The sequence below is a fragment of the Oryctolagus cuniculus genome, chromosome 11 (genome assembly GCF_051225735.1).
Source record: "Oryctolagus cuniculus isolate XC-2025 breed Fujian yellow rabbit chromosome 11, ASM5122573v1, whole genome shotgun sequence".
Classification (NCBI taxonomy): domain Eukaryota; kingdom Metazoa; phylum Chordata; class Mammalia; order Lagomorpha; family Leporidae; genus Oryctolagus; species Oryctolagus cuniculus.
This window is the reverse complement of record NC_142877.1, coordinates 42,996,309-43,013,129: the sequence shown is the minus strand read 5'-3', so window position 1 is coordinate 43,013,129 and position 16,821 is coordinate 42,996,309. Positions and strand designations below refer to the sequence as shown.

The 16,821-nt window shown below is 49.4% G+C and overlaps 1 protein-coding gene across 2 annotated transcripts in view; it reads right to left on the bottom strand.

The window, feature by feature from the left end:
- Positions 1-3,133: 3,133 nt before the first annotated feature.
- KAT14 (lysine acetyltransferase 14) overlaps positions 3,134-16,821 on the bottom strand; it is a 31,939-nt gene continuing 18,251 nt past the window's right edge. Inside the window, exons 7-11 of one of the 2 annotated variants that reach the window (XR_011380018.2) lie at positions 10,102-10,238; positions 9,094-9,269; positions 8,813-8,859; positions 7,919-8,109; positions 3,134-4,114 (exon numbers count right to left, since the gene is read on the bottom strand). Coding sequence is in view for 1 of the 2 variants with exons in the window: in XM_002710954.6 (XP_002711000.4) it covers positions 3,941-4,114; positions 7,919-8,109; positions 9,094-9,269; positions 10,102-10,238 (678 nt within the window). In the remaining variant the exon portion in view is untranslated. The remainder of the gene's footprint in view (positions 4,115-7,918; positions 8,110-8,812; positions 8,860-9,093; positions 9,270-10,101; positions 10,239-16,821) is intronic. The other variant, XM_002710954.6, reaches the window with a different exon arrangement.

Genomic DNA, 16,821 nt, shown 5'->3' with positions numbered 1-16,821 from the left:
TAATTCCCAGCATGGATTGCTCTAGGACCCCACACCTGGGGCCTCTCCCTAGTGCACAGCCAGCCAATCACTGACACCAGGATCGTGAGGGAAGTAGCTGTTTATGACTGCAAAGAGCGGAGCAAGAACTGGCAGTTTAAGGGATTAAGGGTGAGAAACCTTACAGACTGAAGTTGGGGTTGAGGGGTCCACGATCCGCTCTGTGCAGGTCTCTGGCTGGTCCACTGCACCCATGGTCTTCCTTTGATGGGTCAGCAATAGAGCAGGTCATCCCGCTCTTTGAGGAATTTTGATGATGGTGAAGTGGCCTCCAGCCACTCTGGGGGCTAGAGGCAGATGGTTGTTACTTTGTTTGCTCAGGGCCTGGGTTTCCAGTTAAAGCAAGAACAAAAACAAAACCATGAAGAGCGGCCTAACATCCAGATGTTATCTATCCAGGAGATCAGTGGACTCAGGAGTCCTGTGAGCTGGGACCCACTCCCTCCATGCAGTCAGTGACTCCTTACTCAGAGGTTAATTTGCGATCATCAGAGAAGGGCAAAGAAACATCACTGAGGCAGGGAGACAGACTAGGGCCTGAGGACACCTACAGCAAAGGCATTGTATAGGGGCGTGGTTTCAGAATGTGTCCTCCAACTTCGGGACCACCATCTTGGGCGATAGAGCCAATGATGAGTTTTCTATAGTGGCCCTGGCTGGTGACTTCTACTTGGCGGCCCACCTGAAGACCTGGTATTCAGCACCTGTGCAGCCTGCACGCAGACTGAGCTCAGCCATGGTCAGTAGGACACTGGTGAGCATGTTGGAAGCAGAGACTTGATAAGCATGTGCTGCCAGGGCTTTGTGCTTCTAGAATGTTCCTTCCTAGAACCAGCCACCAGTGAGGCAGTGCAAGCTGCTACTGACTAGGGTCCCTCTTGACCACACCTCCTATCAGCAGCAAAGCTGCAGGGGAAAGCCGGACCAGCCTGCACACTCATTGAGCCCCCTTCCAGCTTCTTACCTGAGCGGTCACCAGTCTCCTTCAGCTCACAGAATCCAAGCTTTGCCCAGGCTTTGGTTACTTTCGCAGGGTTCAGGGGAACCTGCACACAATGTTGTAAGAGTCTAAGAGACAAGCATTGTCTTTACCTATCCAGGCAGAGAGAAGGGGCTGGTGCCGTGAGAAACATCTGTGTAGACATTCTGTGTAGACAGAAAGTCTACACACAGGTCTGGAAAACGAGAAACAGGAGGCGTGACAGAGGCCTCTCAGCCCACTGAGCTCCTGGTGCTCAGCTCATTTCCGGCTCCCTCAGCCAGGCCCATGGAGCCCTGCCTCTGTGCAGCCCTGGGGGCTGGCGGCGAGCCAAGCAGACTCCCTCAGCCTCTCCCAGGGTCAGCCAGAGCGGGAAAGCCTGCAGGCGCTGCCTCCAGACCGTCAAGCTTTGAACCGGGGGCCTCCATCTGTCATTTTCTTGGCCTTGTTGGGGCTATCACTACAAATCTGTGAGGGAGGCGTTACCCAGCCACCTCCAGCTGGGGCTGGAGTAGGAGAATCTTTTAGGAAGTTAGGCTTTTTTTCCCCTTCATGAACACCTAGTTCTCAGAGCCAAGTATGAGAGCCCTGATGGAGGGTTTCATGAACTCATGGCTGTTGCCGGTACTGAGGTCCACAATTCCTTACCCCAACTTCCTGCTCATCACCCAGCACTGGAGCTGATCTGGGTGCCGATCTTTGGCTTTTTGAATTTAATGCCCACTTTTGTGGAAGGAAAAAAAAAAATAAGCTCCCCTACTTGAAACAACCACAAATTCACGGAGACATGGAAATCTGCAAATATTTTTCCTCACCCCGGCCACCTTCCTTGCATGTGGAGAAATCACTTTTTTTTTTTTTTTTAAGACTTATTTGAAAGACAGAGTTAGAGAGAGGTAGAGACAGAGAGAGAGGTCTTCCACCTGCTGGTTCACTCCCCAGATGGCCACAACTGCCAGAGCTGTGCCAATCCGCAGCAAGGAGCCAGGCGCTTCTTCTGTACCACATGGGTGCAGGGGCCCAAGGACTTGGGCCATCTTCTCCTGCTTTCCCAGGCCATAGCAGAGAGATGGACTGGAAGAGGAGCAGCCGGGACTAGAACCAGTACCCATATTGGATGCTGGCGCTTCAGGCCAGGGCGTTAACCCGCTGCGCCACAGTGCTAGCCTGAGGGTGGGGGTGGGGAGGAAGGCCAGATCAAAACCAATGGTTACCTGCCCTAATGCCCAAACAGGGACCGTCAGCTTCCTCTTGCTGAAGAGGCCAGAACAGGTCTGCTGGTCACCTGCCCAGTTAGCCCTGCCTTGCAAAGGACCACAGGATGCAACAGAACCTGCACCGTGGGACGCTCTGCAGGGCAACCGGCGCAGTGTCCGTCATGCCCAGGGGCAGGAGACTCACCAACTGCCCAGGTGAGCCCTGCCTGACCACTGACCCAAATGAACCAGCTGTGGAAGCGTTTCTGAGACAACCCAGAAAGCCTGACTGCAATCCCAAAAATGTGCCCATGTTGAGGAGTAGTAATAGGCACTGTGGTTATGTAATACCCACGTTTGTTAGAAACACCTCCTTAGTAAGCAGTGATGAAATGACCTGATATCTGGGATTTACTTGCAAAGGCTTTAGCAAAGAAACAGGAGGATAAATGAAACACCAGTGGCAAAATCTGGGTTACTGGTGAGCATGGGGGGGAGGGGGGCTTTACTCTCATAATTAAGGAATGGGAAACAATGGCTTGAAGCCACCCCTTAGCAGCCACAGAAGTCTGTGCTCACATGTTGGTTTCTTTTTGTTAACATCAACCTTTAAAAGGTAGAAACTCTTGGGGAGGAAGGAAGAAAAAGTCCTCACATGAATGGAACTGAGTCCAAGTTGTTTCCCCAGGAGACTGAACAACTCCCGGCTGTCCCGACAGTCCCGACAGCAGGGCTCCAGGCAGGCCCCCGGACAAGGCAGCCAGGCTGGCTGCACGCACAGCCCCAGAACAGAGGTTCTTCACTTGGGGGTCGAGGGGGCCGTTTTCCTTGGATTCTCAAAGTGATCCCAAAAAGTTCAGAACCACTGCTCTTAATCAAACAGGGTCTGAAAGCAGACTGACCAGACGGAGGCCATTGGTTGTCACACAGAAAGGTTTTTATTGAAGAACATCTGATTATTTTAGAAAATGTTCTTGCTTGATCAAAAACAAACAAACAAACGGCTTGATAGTCCATCTCGAACACCCAGCACACACCCTGCAGACAAGACAGGCTCCGTCCACGGTGACTCTGGCAGCCTCTGTCCCGGGTTTGAGAATGGCCAGGGAAGGCAAGCTAAGTGACAGGCAGCTCAACCGCTCCCATCCCAAACCAACTGCGGAGGCCAAAGCCCCTGCAGGGAGATGCTAATAAGTAGAACAGGTAAAGTCACGTGTAGATAGCAACGTTTAGTCTGTATTTCCCAACTGCGCCCAACGTGAGCAAGCAACAACAGCCTGCAGTGCCCGGGACGCCCTCCTGGATTTGAGGTCAGGGTGGGTCCCTTCCTGTGAGCACCGCATCGCCTGCCATCACCCGGGACGGCGCAGCGCTTCCTGGGCACTGCGTCAGTTTTCAACCGTGCCCCCATTTCCTCGTCCTTTAAGTCAGGCAGACAGGGTCTCTGCCGGGAGCTTCAGTCCGGGGCTCTCATGCCTGCAAGCTGTCCGGGGGAGGAGGACGGCGGCAGGAGGCAGCACTCAGCTTTAGCTGACGGAGGAGTCCGACGCGTTGGCTCAGGGCTGCTCTTGGAAGGGCTGGAGAGTGACCCTGGCTCAGGGCTGCTCACTCCTGGCCTCTCGGGCCCCAGTGGAGAGGTGACAGGGCTCCCACCCGATCGCAGCCTGGTCTGCGTAGACGCGGCCTCTCGCTGCACACGCATCTCTCTGCGTGAGCCGGCTTCCCGTCAGCGCCGCAGCCTCAGGAAGAACGCGTGTTTACACTCTGTGCTCTCCAGAGGGTAGTATTTATCATAAAAATCTAAAACATATTCTTCAGTCTTAAAGCCAAACTTCTGGTAGAGCAGCATAGCAGGGTTGCTTGCTGAGACGTGAAGGGTTACATCCTTGCCCATGCAGGTCTGCCAAGAGAGTGGGAAAGGACGAAAATGAGAAGGCCTCAGGGAAGACAGGGAGGTGAAGAAGCCTGTCTGGGTGTGGGCAGTCAGTTACGGACACCAGAGAAACCAGGGACCGGGGCGACCGCCACGCTGCGCAGGCTGGAAAGCAAGCAGCACTGTGCCGCGGATCCACACGTCCTCAAGACCAGAGAAGCTCGGCATGGGTGAGGAGCCTGGGGTCACATTTCACTGTCAACTTCACTACTGGTTTATAATCACGTTTAACTGTCAAACATATCGATACCAGCACTATGACAACCATGAAGAAACCGAGAACAAGATAAGCTCTGCTTTTTTCAATGAGATGTTATCATGTACCCTCCTCAAATGTGTAAAAATCCCCTCCCAAGGCCTGCTAGAAAAGATGCTAAACTCTTCACACAGATATGAAACATAATTTAGTGATAAAATCTGAGGACCAGGGTGGGCATTTGGCCAAGGGGTTGGGATGCTAGCTAAGACACCCGCATCCCACATCACAGCGCCTCGGTTCAAATGCTGGCTCTGCTCCCAACGCCAGTGCTCTGCTCGTGCAGACCCTGAGAGGCAGCAGTGATGGCTCCATTAGTCGGGTCCCTGCCACGTGGGAGACCCGAGCCCTTTCCAGCTCCTGGCTTTGCCCTGGCTCAGTCACAGCCACTGCAGCCATTAAGGGAGTGAATCAGCAGATGAGCGCTCTGTTTCTCTCTCCCTCTCAAACAAATAAATTTACTTATTTTTTATCTGACAGAGTTAGATAGTGAGAGAGAGACACAGAGAGAAAGGTCTTCCTTCTGTTGGTTCACCCCCCCAAATGGCCTCTACGGCCTGAGCTACGCCGATCTGAAGCCAGGAGCCAGGTGCTTCCTCCCGGTCTCCCATGCGGGTGCAGGGCCCAAGGACTTGGGCCATCCTGCACTGCCATCCTGGGCCACAGCAGAGAGCTGGCCTGGAAGAGGAGCAACCGGGACTTGAACCTGGCGTCCATATGGGATGCCGGCGCCACAGGTGGAGGATTAACCAAGTGAGGCACAGTGCCAGCCCCCAACTCTTAAATTCTTTTATCAGTTACACAGAACAAGGTACATAAATTAAGAACTCGGGGCCAAGGCGTAGTAGGTAAAGCCACCAGCTACAGTGCCAGCATCCCATATGGGCACCGGTTCAATACCTGGCTGCTCCACTTCCGATCCAGCTCTCTGCTGTGGTCTGGGAAAGCAGTAGAAGATGGCCCAAGTCCTTGGGTCCTGCACCTGCATGGGAAGTCCCAGAGGAAGTTCCTGGCTCCTGGCTTCAGATCGGCGCAGCTCTGGCCATTGCAGCAAATTGGGGAGTGAACCAGAGGATGGAAGATTTATCTCTCTCTCTCTCTCTATGTAACTCAGACTTTCAAATAAACAAATAAATATTAAAAAAAAAAAAAAAAAGAACTTGTTTACTAAGATGATTTTTGGGAGGCAGAGAGAGAGAGAACACACGCTCTCCTGCTCATGCGATCAATCCCCAAATGCCCCCTATGGCTGGCATCTGAAGCCAGGAGCCAAGAATTCAATGCAGGCCTCCCACATGGGTGGCAGGAACCCACTTACCTGAGCCATCGCTGTTGTTTCCCAGGTTTGCATCAGCAGTAAACTAGAATCAGGAGCCAGAGCCAGGAACTGAACTCAGGCACTCCACTGGAGGACGCGCGCATCCTAACTGATGCACTGACCACCAGGCCAAACACTTCCACAGAGAACTTGCTTTGAAATGAGAAACAGTGAAGCTGAGTCCTTGAGATTTGGAATTCACGGTCCCTGAAAGCGTCTATTTACGTACTCTGCCACAGGCCACCTGACTGCTGTCTTCTCTGCTGAACTCACACACTGTGCGTCCAAAGGCATCTTTAAGAGGAGACAGCAGGGGCTGGTGCCGTGGCTCACTTGGTTAATCCTCCGCCTGCGGCACTGGCATCCCATATGGGCACCGGGTTCTAGTCCCAGTTGCTCCTCTTCCAGTCCAGCTCTCTGCTGTGGCCCAGGAGGGCAGTGCAGGATGGCTCAAGTGCTTGGGCCCCTGTACCCACATGGGAGACCGGGAAGAAGCGCCTGGCTCCTGGCTTTCAACTGGCGCAGTGCCGGTCATAGTAGCCATTTGGGGAGTGAATCAACGGAAGGAAGATCTTTCTGTCTCTCTCTTTCTCTGTCTTTAACTCTACCTGTCAAATAAATAAAAAAATAAATAAATGAGGAGACAGCATACTGTTATACCAGTGACAAGAGCATGTGCGTGTACAGAGCAAATTCTGCGTGGTAATGCTAGTGTTCTTCAGATTGCAAATACACCTGACCAACCACAGCCAACTCCAGCTACTAACTCTAAAGAATTAAGAACTTCTCTATTATTATTGCTTTTTAATTTGAGAGGGAGGGAGGGAGGGAGGGAGGAAGGAAGGAAAGAAGAAAGAAAGAGAGAGAGAGAGGGAGAGAAAAAGAGAGAGGGAAGGAGGGAAGGAGGGAAAGAGAGAGGGAGAGAAAAAGAGAGAGGGAAGGAGGGAAAGAGGGAGGGAGGGAGGGAGTGAAATAGAGCGAGCTCTTACCCATTGGTTCACTCCCTAAATGTCTACAATGGCCATGATATGAAGCTGGGAGCTGAGAACTCAATCCAGCCCTCTAACGCAAGCACCTTGTGTTTGGGACCTGGGGCATATGGCCTGGCTGGGGCACACAGCAGCCACACACAAAGAATGAGCGACTCCTCCACACACCCCACAAACCCAGCACCGACGGACTGCACCAGGCTGTGAGTTAGGCACCAAGGATGCACACACGTTCAATGTGCCTGCACCTGCCCTCAGGCCCTCAGCAGAATAGAAAAGGCAGAAGAAGGTCAGCAGGGTGGAGAGCAATTTGGTGGGGGCAGAGAAAGGAGCATGTGTTGGAAATAAAAGTCATCAGAAAAAATCTGGAGAAAACAATCTTTGCATGTGTTCTGATGTTAGTACATAAACACATGGTCTTTTCTTCAATATTCAATATTAGAATCAATCTTAGGGTTTGTAACAGCTTATACAGTGGTATTAAGATGGAAAATGATCAGCAGTATAGAATATGTACTGCTTATTGATGCCCTTGAGCTAAAATGTTCAGAGATACTTAAAAACAGAAACCCTAGTTCGGGGGTAAGCATTTGGCCTGGCAGTTAAGGTACCAGCTGGATGCCCGCTGGGACGCCCCCATGTCACAGTGCCTGGGTTCTAGTCCTCTCCCAATTCCAGCTTCCTATTCATGCTCGCCCTGGGAGGAGGCAGGTGATACCTCAAGTAGCTGAGTCAAGCAGTCAGCAGACCCGGACGGAATTCCTGGCTCCCTGCTCTGGTCTAACCCTGGCTGGTGCAGGTATCTGGGGAGTGAACCAGCTCAAGGGAGCTTGCTGCATTTGCTATCTTTCTACCTCTCAAATAAATAAGCAAATAAAAAATGTTAAAACATCATAGTTCCCCTTCCATTTCTCAGAGCTGTGTCAGCGCTGACTCTAGGAGCAGCAGCGACCACACCACGGACAGCACACGTGCTCGGGCCTCACTTCTGTACTCTGTCATTCTGTTCACAACACATGTTCTTTTAAACCTGAGTCCCAGTAGTCATCTCACTATGGAGTCAGGTTTTTGTCTGTGTCCTTTAACAACCTCCCGAGGGGTGATGATCAGTTTCCAGGCAGCCCATTCCACTGGGCCAGCCTCATTCCTCCTCCATGTCTCTCAGGGGAGCCCGGAGGCAAGGTGGCAGAGACGAACAGACACCTTACCTGAATCAGATGATAGATCATGAACGTGGCGATCCCTGCTCTCCTCCACTCGGGATGGACAAACAGAAATGAAATGTACGCTTCGTTGTATTTCACATCAGGAACCATGAAGCCGAAGGCAATGATGACTTTCTTATAAAGGACAACTACGCTGAAGTCTGGATACTGCAGGCACTCAGACAGGTCAATGCCTAAAGAAGAGAAAGCAGCAGGGACTCAAGGGCTGGGCCTTCCAGAGCTCAATCTATACCGACAGCTACACCTGCGTGCTAAGCAAGCCCAGAATGGGAGGCAAAGAAATTACCATAGAGACCACACAGTCAGATCATAAAAATAAAGATGCGTTTTAGAAAGCACCAGAATTAACACAGTCCTTTCCAAGTACATTTGTTAAGAAGAGAGGGGGCGGGGAGAGGGGGCGGGGAGAGCACAGTCTCGGGGCTCAGTGTCTGCCGCACGTAGGGCGACCTGGCAGACTGGGGTAAAGGTCCTGCCTCGCCCACCACATGCACCTCTTCCCGACTATCAGACAATGGGACAGGTGGTGTGATGAGACCTCATCTCCCACCTGGAAAACCTGCCGGTACTGCCTTCAGGTTTCAAAGCAGACCCAGAAAGCACGTCTGTACGTTCAGCGGCTAGTGTGTGTCACTGTAACTGGCTTTGGCCTTCAGAGGCCATTTTGTTAGGACTGATAAAATGACAAAGCCTACTGAGTTTACTTTTGACTCTCAAAGGCTGTGATTGGGGTATCTGGCTTTTAAAAAATACCCTTTGGCTGTATTAACACTCTCGAAGGAACACTTAAACAAAGCATAAGGAATCTTTAAGCCAAAAGCAAAAGTGTCCAGACTCGCCCAGGCTACCAGTCTGTGTAGCTTTGATAGACATTACCTGGTATCTAAACATATGTAGAAGCAAAACAGGATGAATCTTTTATTCTGGAAGCAGAGACAAACAGGGAAGAGAAACAAACAAAAACACTGTTTATTACTTTAATTGCTGTCTTCTTTTTGATCTTAGGAGAAGAAGTATTTATGTTTTAGTATTTCTGTGTTAGTAGAAACAAACTATATGCATCAAGGCCTTAGGGTCACGTGGCACACACTAATTTAAAAATGACTGAGATGTACTGTACAGAAACGGATCTGCCTGGTTTAGGAGGGGGAACATACCAGGCCAGAAAAACTCCTGACACATAGAGTTGATGGTTGGGATGTGATTTGGCCGGACGTAGCAGTAATCAAGAGGTGCGTCGGGCTCAGGTGTCCAGTGAGGGTCACTCCTGTGCAGGTGGGAACGGATCTGTGACAGGAGCTGTAGTTTGGGTGGTCTTGTTTCGTAATCACGCCTGCAGTACCACAGAAGATAAACAAACTCAAGTCAATAAAAATACTCGGTATTATTCCTGGTTACTTAACTTACATAAACTCTTTGATTTGCTTCAAACCTCACGCTAATTTGCACTGCTTTATTTGGTGGCTCGTTGATTACAGCTGTACCTGTCCTGTATGAAATCTAACGTTCACTCTATTAACAATCACCAGGCACACTGCCAGGTACTGGTCTTAATGCATTCCGCGAGGAAACGAACAGTACCCAGGTTCACTCGGAGTACAGCTTGCACGTGGGGATGCACCTCCAGGGCTATGGAAGGCCTCGGGTGGCAACACTGACCTTGCTGGGCAGTGGGGAGCACCAGAGGCAAAGGAGGGTCAGGGGGATTACAGAGCTGTAGGGGAAGTGTGGCACAAGAAAGACAGCGCGTTCTCTCAGTCATGGTGCCCGGCACTGCGAGGGGCCTCTCCAGCAGCTCAGCTGCCATTTCCCGGCCCGGACAACACGCCGCCCGGGTATGGGCTCAGCTGAGCATCTTTCTCACATTGTCACTGCAGTTTCTAAAAGGCATATAACTAACATTTAAGATGAAACGGTCATTATCATGTGCACAAAGAAACTGAACAGTTAACTCAGCTTTGCTGTTTACATTTCTTTCAAAGGACCATGGTTTATGCAAAAGAGTACAGTTGAAACGAGCAAAGGATGCGACCTGACACGGAGCACAGAGCTCGCCAATCCTGCTCGGTTTCTGGGCTTTTTCACTCTGACTGGAGAACAGGGGGCACAAACCACAAACGTCATCCCCTGAGACACACTGGACATCACACTTCTTTTCTGTTTACCTGATATAAGGCTTCAAGATCCGGGAAGTATAAGGGCTGACAATACTTTGGTCCACAGCCATATCTTCTGATCCGACCAAACGATACAAAAACTTGGTGGTCTGGTGCCGGAATCCTTTCCTGGAGGGCAAGGAGGTCTACGAGAAAGAAACACTGGATGTATTAAAAACATCATTCAGAGGATTGGTTAATTTCCGTATAGAATTAGTAACTGATATTTTTATGTGTCTGCAAGGTCTTTAGATCTTTAAAAAAATTTTTTTCATTTATTTGAAAGTCAGAATTAGAGAGAGACAGAGAGAGCTCTTCCATCCACTGGTTCACTCCCCAAATAGTCACGGTGGCCAAGACAGGGCTAGGCCAAAGCCGGGAGCCAAGAGCTTCTTCCCGGTCTCCCACGTGGGTGCAGAGGGCCCAAGCACTTGGGCCATCCTCTGCTGCTTTCCCAGGCCATTAGCAGGGAGCTGGATCAGAAGAGGAGCAGCTGGGACTCGAATCAGTGCCCATATGGGATGCTGGCATTACAGGTGGTGGTTTTACCTGTTTCGCCACAACGCTGGCTTAAGTAAATCTTTTTTTTGCATGACTTATTTGGAAAGCTCAAGTTTCAGTACAAACCTTTGTAGGCACCTTTGTGTAAAACCAGATAAGAAAAACTAACCCAAGCTGTAATAGTCTGAAACCAGATTTTTAAAAATTTTCTCTTTACACATTTTAAGTCACTCAAGTCAGTGAAACACAGGACTCAACACTGGATCTGCAGCTTCTGTAGGCTTCGTTTCATCTGTACTATGCTTCAATCCACTTACTCAATACTGAAGCAGGCAACACATACTCAGACATGGGCCACACATTACATGGCCACTCTATTACCCAAGCAGCCATAGGGAGCAACTGTGCCATGTCTCTTTTCCACAGGGAAACAAGGAATGAAGTGCAGCATCAGCCCTACAACAGCTCCCAGCAGCCGAGCATCTACAGAGGTACAAATGAGAAGCAGCCCCTGTCCCCTGGGAGGGAGGACTAACGCACCAGTGGGCTTCACGCACTTTGTCCTGCACCCCCGGAGCAAGCCTGGAGGTGAGCTGTTCTTAACACGTGCCGCTCCAGGGCCCTCGGTCATGTAGAAACAGATCGCGGGCAATTAGGGTTGTACAGCAAAGACTCAGGTGGAAGATTAAAAGGCATACTTATAAAGTGGTTTGCCAAAGGTTGGATGAAGTTTAGAAACTAAAGTTGTTTTTGTAGATTCAGTTTGCTCTTAGTCTAGAAAATAAGTTTGTTGAAAGAAAGCTGCCTTCCTTTATAATTTGCCTGCTCTGTAGACTGCTTCCTTCAACCTTCCAGCAACCCTTATTTGAAATAAAGGTGAGGGGTCGGCACTGTGCTGTAGCGGGTAAAACCGCTGCCTGCAGTGCCAGCATCCCATATGGGGGCTGGTTCTAGTCCAGGCTGCTCCTCTTCCGATCCAGCTCTCTGCTATGGCCTGGGAAAGCAGTAGAAGTTAGCTCAAGTCCTTGGGCCCCTGCACCCACTTGGAAGAAGCCCCTGGCTTCAGATCAGCACAGCCCTGGCCATTGCAGGCATCTGGGGAATGAACTAAGGGATAGAAGATCTCTCCCTCTCTCTCTCTGCAACTCTGCCTTTCAAGTAAATAAAAATAAATAAATCTAGACTACTCAAGAACTACTGGACAACTAACTACAAAAGGTGTAACAAGCATTACAGGAATACAGGAAGATGCATGAAGCCTGTGCTTATAGAATGGACTGAAATTATGTTTTTGCAAAAATTAAAGGAAAAAAAAAAAGAAGGAAGGTAGGGGACTGAGGGAGGGAAAGAAATAAGGAGGGAAGTATGGTTATCTTCTTAGAATGACATCTATGAAATACATGACATCTGTCCTCTTTATATTAATAAAAAGTTTTAAAAAGAATGTGGGAAGAAATAACAAATATTTGAAGCAACAGTGACAGGGAACTGTGCCCAGGCAGTATCAGGCACCAAACTCCAGCACCAGGGAGCTCTCAGAACACCGGGAAGGACAAAGGCCAAGAAGCACTCAGGATGTCTCTGAGCGAGCAGAGCTCTCAAGCAAGACAGACAAGAGCCAAAAATAGTTCAAGTTCAAAAGCTTCCAGGAGGTGGGACTATAAAACAAAAGGCCACCTACAAAGAAACAAGAGTTTGGGGCTCTCAGGAGCAATACTTAATGTAAAGTGATAGAGGAATTATAATTTCCGAACAGTAGAGGAAACAACAAACTTAGTTTTATATACAACTATGCTATGCCACCATTGAAAGGCGAGTGAAATGAAGAGATTCTCAGGCAAACACGTGTTCAAAATTAACAGGAAGACATCATCCCCCTAAATCCGTATCCATTTACTTTTACTTTATTTGGCAGGCAGAGAATGAGAGAGAGAGAGAGAGAAACAGAAAGAGCCTCCATTGATTTGTTCAGTCCCTAAAAACCTGCCACAGCCAGGGCTGGGCCAGGTCAAAGCTGGAACCCAGGAATGCAATCTAGGTCTCCCATCGTGGTGGATAGAGACCTAACTGCTTGAGCTGTCATCTGGTGCCTGATGGGGTGCACACCAGCAGGAAGCCGGATTGGAAGCAAAGGAACAAGCAAGGTCTTAACCACTGTGCCAAATGTTTGCCCTAAGAAGGTCTGAATTTTAGCAACTGTTAAAGGAAGTAGTTCTGCCATGGGAAGTAAGAATGAATAAACAATGTAGTGGGTCTTCTGTCACTTAAGTACGCAACACAGCTTAGTCTAGCAATGAAGAGAAAAGACAGATGGGAGCAGACAGGTACTCTTTTCTTTGGGGAAAAAATTACATGGTAATAATAAAAAATTAATAAATATAAGTTACTTAAGACATAAAAAGAATAAAAATGTATAACTTTCATAAAATTTTACTTATTTATTGAAAGGCAGATAGACTGAAAGAGAGGCAGCAGCAGAGTGAGAAAGAGAGAGCAAGTGAGCATGACAGAGAGAGAGAGAGAACACTCTCCTACCCATTGGTTTCCTCCCCAAATACTCATAAACAGCCAGGGTGGGCCAGGCTGAAGCTGGGAGTCAGGAACTCAATCCAGGTCTTCCCAGTTGGTGTAGGAACCCAACTACTAGAGCCATTACTTGCTGCCTACTAGGCTGTGCATTAGGGGGAAGCTAGAATTGAGAGCAGAGGTGGGACCTGAATCCAAGCACTCCAACACAGAATGTAGGTATCCTAAGCATCATCTTCTTTGCTATGCCAACAGCCAGCCACTAATTTTCTTTAAAGAATCAACAGATATAGGGGCCGGCACCATGGCTCACTTGGTTAATCCTCCGCCTGCGGCACCGGCATCCCATATGGGTGCCGGGTTCTAGTCCTGGTTGCTCCTCTTCCAGGCCAGCTCTCTGCTGTGGCCCAGGAGGGCAGTGCAGGATGGCCCAAGTGCTTGGGCCCTGCACCTGTGTGGGAGACCAGGAAGAAGCACCTGGCTCCTGGCTTTGGATTGGTGTTAGCTCCGGCCACAGCGACCATTTGGGGGATGAACCAACAGAACGAAGACTTTTTTCTGTCTCTCTCTCTCATTGTCTAACTCTGTCAAATAAATTTTTAAAAAATTAAAAAAAAAAAAAAAAAAGAATCAACAGATACAGACTATTTTCTCTGACCTTAATACAATCTGACTAGAAATAAAATCAATTGTCAAAAGATAGCTTAAATTTTTCATAATCTGAAAACCAAAAAATAACACTAAATAACTCTTGGGTTAAAGGTGAAGTCATGCGAAAAATTACAAAATGCTAAATTCTGGCAAGTAATAGACTCACACCATTTCAAAAGTCACAAGGCATAGCTAAAGCAGTAAGCACAGGGAAATTTGTAGCTATGAATACATTTATCAGAAAGCAAAAAGAACATGGATTTATTTATTTATTTAAGATTATTCATTTAATTGAAAGGCAGAGCTACAGAGAGGCAGAGGCAGAGAGAGGTCTTCCATCTGCTGGTTCACTCGCCAGATGGCTGCAACAGCCTGAGCTGAGCCAATCTGAAGCCAGGAGCCAGGAACTTTTTCCAGGTCTCCCACATGGGCGTAGGGGCCCCAGGACTTGGGCCATCTTCCACTGATTTCCCAGGCCACAGCAGAGAGCTGGATCAGAAGTGGAGCAGTTGGGACTCAAACTGGCACCCACATGTGATGCCAGCACTGCAGGCGGCAGCTTTACCTGCTACTCCACAGTGCCGGCCCCAAAAACATGCATTTAAAACTGCATTTACAGGGGTCAGCGCTGTGGCAAGGTCGTTAATCATCCGCTTATAGTGCCAGCATCCCATATGGACTCTGGTTCTAGTCCTGGCTGCTCCTCTTCCAATCTGGCTCTCTGCTGTGGCCTGGGAAAGCAGTGAGGATGGTCCAAGTGCTTGGGCCCCTGTACCTGCATGGGAGGCCTGGAAGATCCTGGCTCCTTTGGATCGGTTCAGCCTTGGCGGCTGTGGCCATCTTGGGAGTGAACCAGCCCATGGAAGACCTTTCTGTCTCTGTCTCTATCTGTAACTCTACCTCTCAAATAAATAGATAAAATTTTAAAAAATGCAATTTACAGCTGCTCCTCTGTGGAACTGCATTAAAATCATTCAAGAAGTCTTGGTTAAAAGGGGATTAGGCATAAGCACACAATTTTACTGCCTTCCAAACCCCACTAAAATTATAGGAACAAACTAACAGGAAGAGAGAGAGAGAATCAGAACACAAAGTTCAGGAGAAGAAGCAACAGTGACTGTGGCACCCAAGTCCCCAGCCGCCCTGAGGTAAGGCGAGAGCCAGCCTCAACCTACACTGTAGCATGGGAAGCAGACAAGCTGCGGGCCCCCTCAGCTGGTGGGCGCTGGCTGCCCTCCCCAGGAGTCTGAGGGCCAGCCTCTGCAGAAGGCTCAGGAACTAAGGGGCTCTGGGAGCTGGTACAGTGCCTGAGGTGTGAGTGCCGCACAGGCAGATGGCTAAGGTCCTTTTCCCCCACAGGGCAACCAGGTCCTGAGGCAGGAAGTTCCCTGGGGGAGTCAGACCCGCCCACAAGGGGATGCCGAGAGGCAGGGACTGGGCGCCCTCCACTAAGGACTCACTCAGATAATGTGGCTGTGCACCGGATTCCAGGTTCCACTCCATCCCCCTCAGAACTTGAAAGTGCTGCACCATGGTCCACGGGCTTCCAGGGTGGGGTTAAGTTGGTTTTCCACTTAACCCAGCGCTGGCTTGGGATTTTCAAGTCAAGGCCTTTTCAGACATGTAGTCTCAAATTTTACCTCCCAGGTAGCCTTTCTCAGGAAGCTGTTAAGGATGGGCTTCCGGACCACAGGAGAACAGGAGATTGCACACACAAGAGGGGAGATCCTGGGGCCACCACTAAGTTTCATACACAGGGGCAGTACAGCCTGGACAGGGACAACTCAAGTGACACTGAGGCTGTCATCACTCAGTTCTGTGGCCGTGAACCACTTTTCAAACCTAAGGAGTCAAGGCCCAGAATCATCTCTGGCTGTGCTCAGCTTGCACCAGCCATGTGCTGTGAGCCTCCTGTATACGGCCCCTTCACACCCACTCCCTGGATCAGCGGAAGACGATCACTCTGTAGATGACTGCTCTGACCTCCGGCAAACTGGACAGAAGCCAAGCTCAGGCAGGAAACACAGAGGCCCTCCCGGCTCTGCTCAGATTCCTGCAGCATTCCAAGGCGCACAAGAGGGCCCTGCCTAATGTTCATGCTGGGGAGGGGCCCAGGTCTTCTTCATGACCTTGAACTCTCACTTCCACACATGGGGCTCACAGGAGCTGAAGCCAGGGGGTCTGGAAGTGCAGTCACTCCCTTGTTATGCACAGGGAATTGGCTACAGGGCCCTCCTTCCCTCTGAAGACCAAAATTCACGGATGCTCTGGTCCCTTATATGACACGACACAGTAACTTTATAGTACTACACGGCTCCTTCCACATACTTTACGTCATGTCTAGATTCCTTATAGTGCCTCATACACTGTAAATGCTATGTGAATAGTAGCACTGGATTGTTCAGGGAATAAGGACAAGCAAGAAAGTCTGCATGTGTTCAGTACAGACACAACTTTCCATTTCTCAAATATTTCCAGCCTGTGATTGGCTCAATCTGTGGCTACAGAGCCCACAGAGACTGGACCACAAGCTGTGTGTCTGAGAACAGCAGAGATTTATTGTCAGGGACTGCACGGCGGGGCAGAATTTGCTGCACGTCCTTCTCTCAGCTTTTGCTGTTGTGTGATCCTTGGTGTCCCTTGGTTTTTATACACCAAGTCTAGCCTCTGCCTCCATCTTCACATGCAGGTCTGTCTCTGCGTCTCTTCTCTTAAGAAAGGTATCAGTCAGACGGGAATAAGGGATCATACCACTATAATAGGACTATCTATCTTAGCTCATACTGTAAAGCACGTATGCCCAAATAAAGTCACATTCATTGGCCCCAGGGGCTGGGAGGTCAACAAATCCTTAGGGGTGGGGAAAGCACATTTCAATTCACAAAGTGACCCAGGAAGACTGTCCACCTCACCTCCTCCCAAAAGCCTTCAGCTAACAGTGGCGATTTCCTGACACAGCTAGACTTGGGCTTGCTACTCAGTTTTTTTTGTTTTGTTTTCTTTAATGAAAAGCATATTGTTTAGGGATACATATGTTTGAAAAGCAGAGTA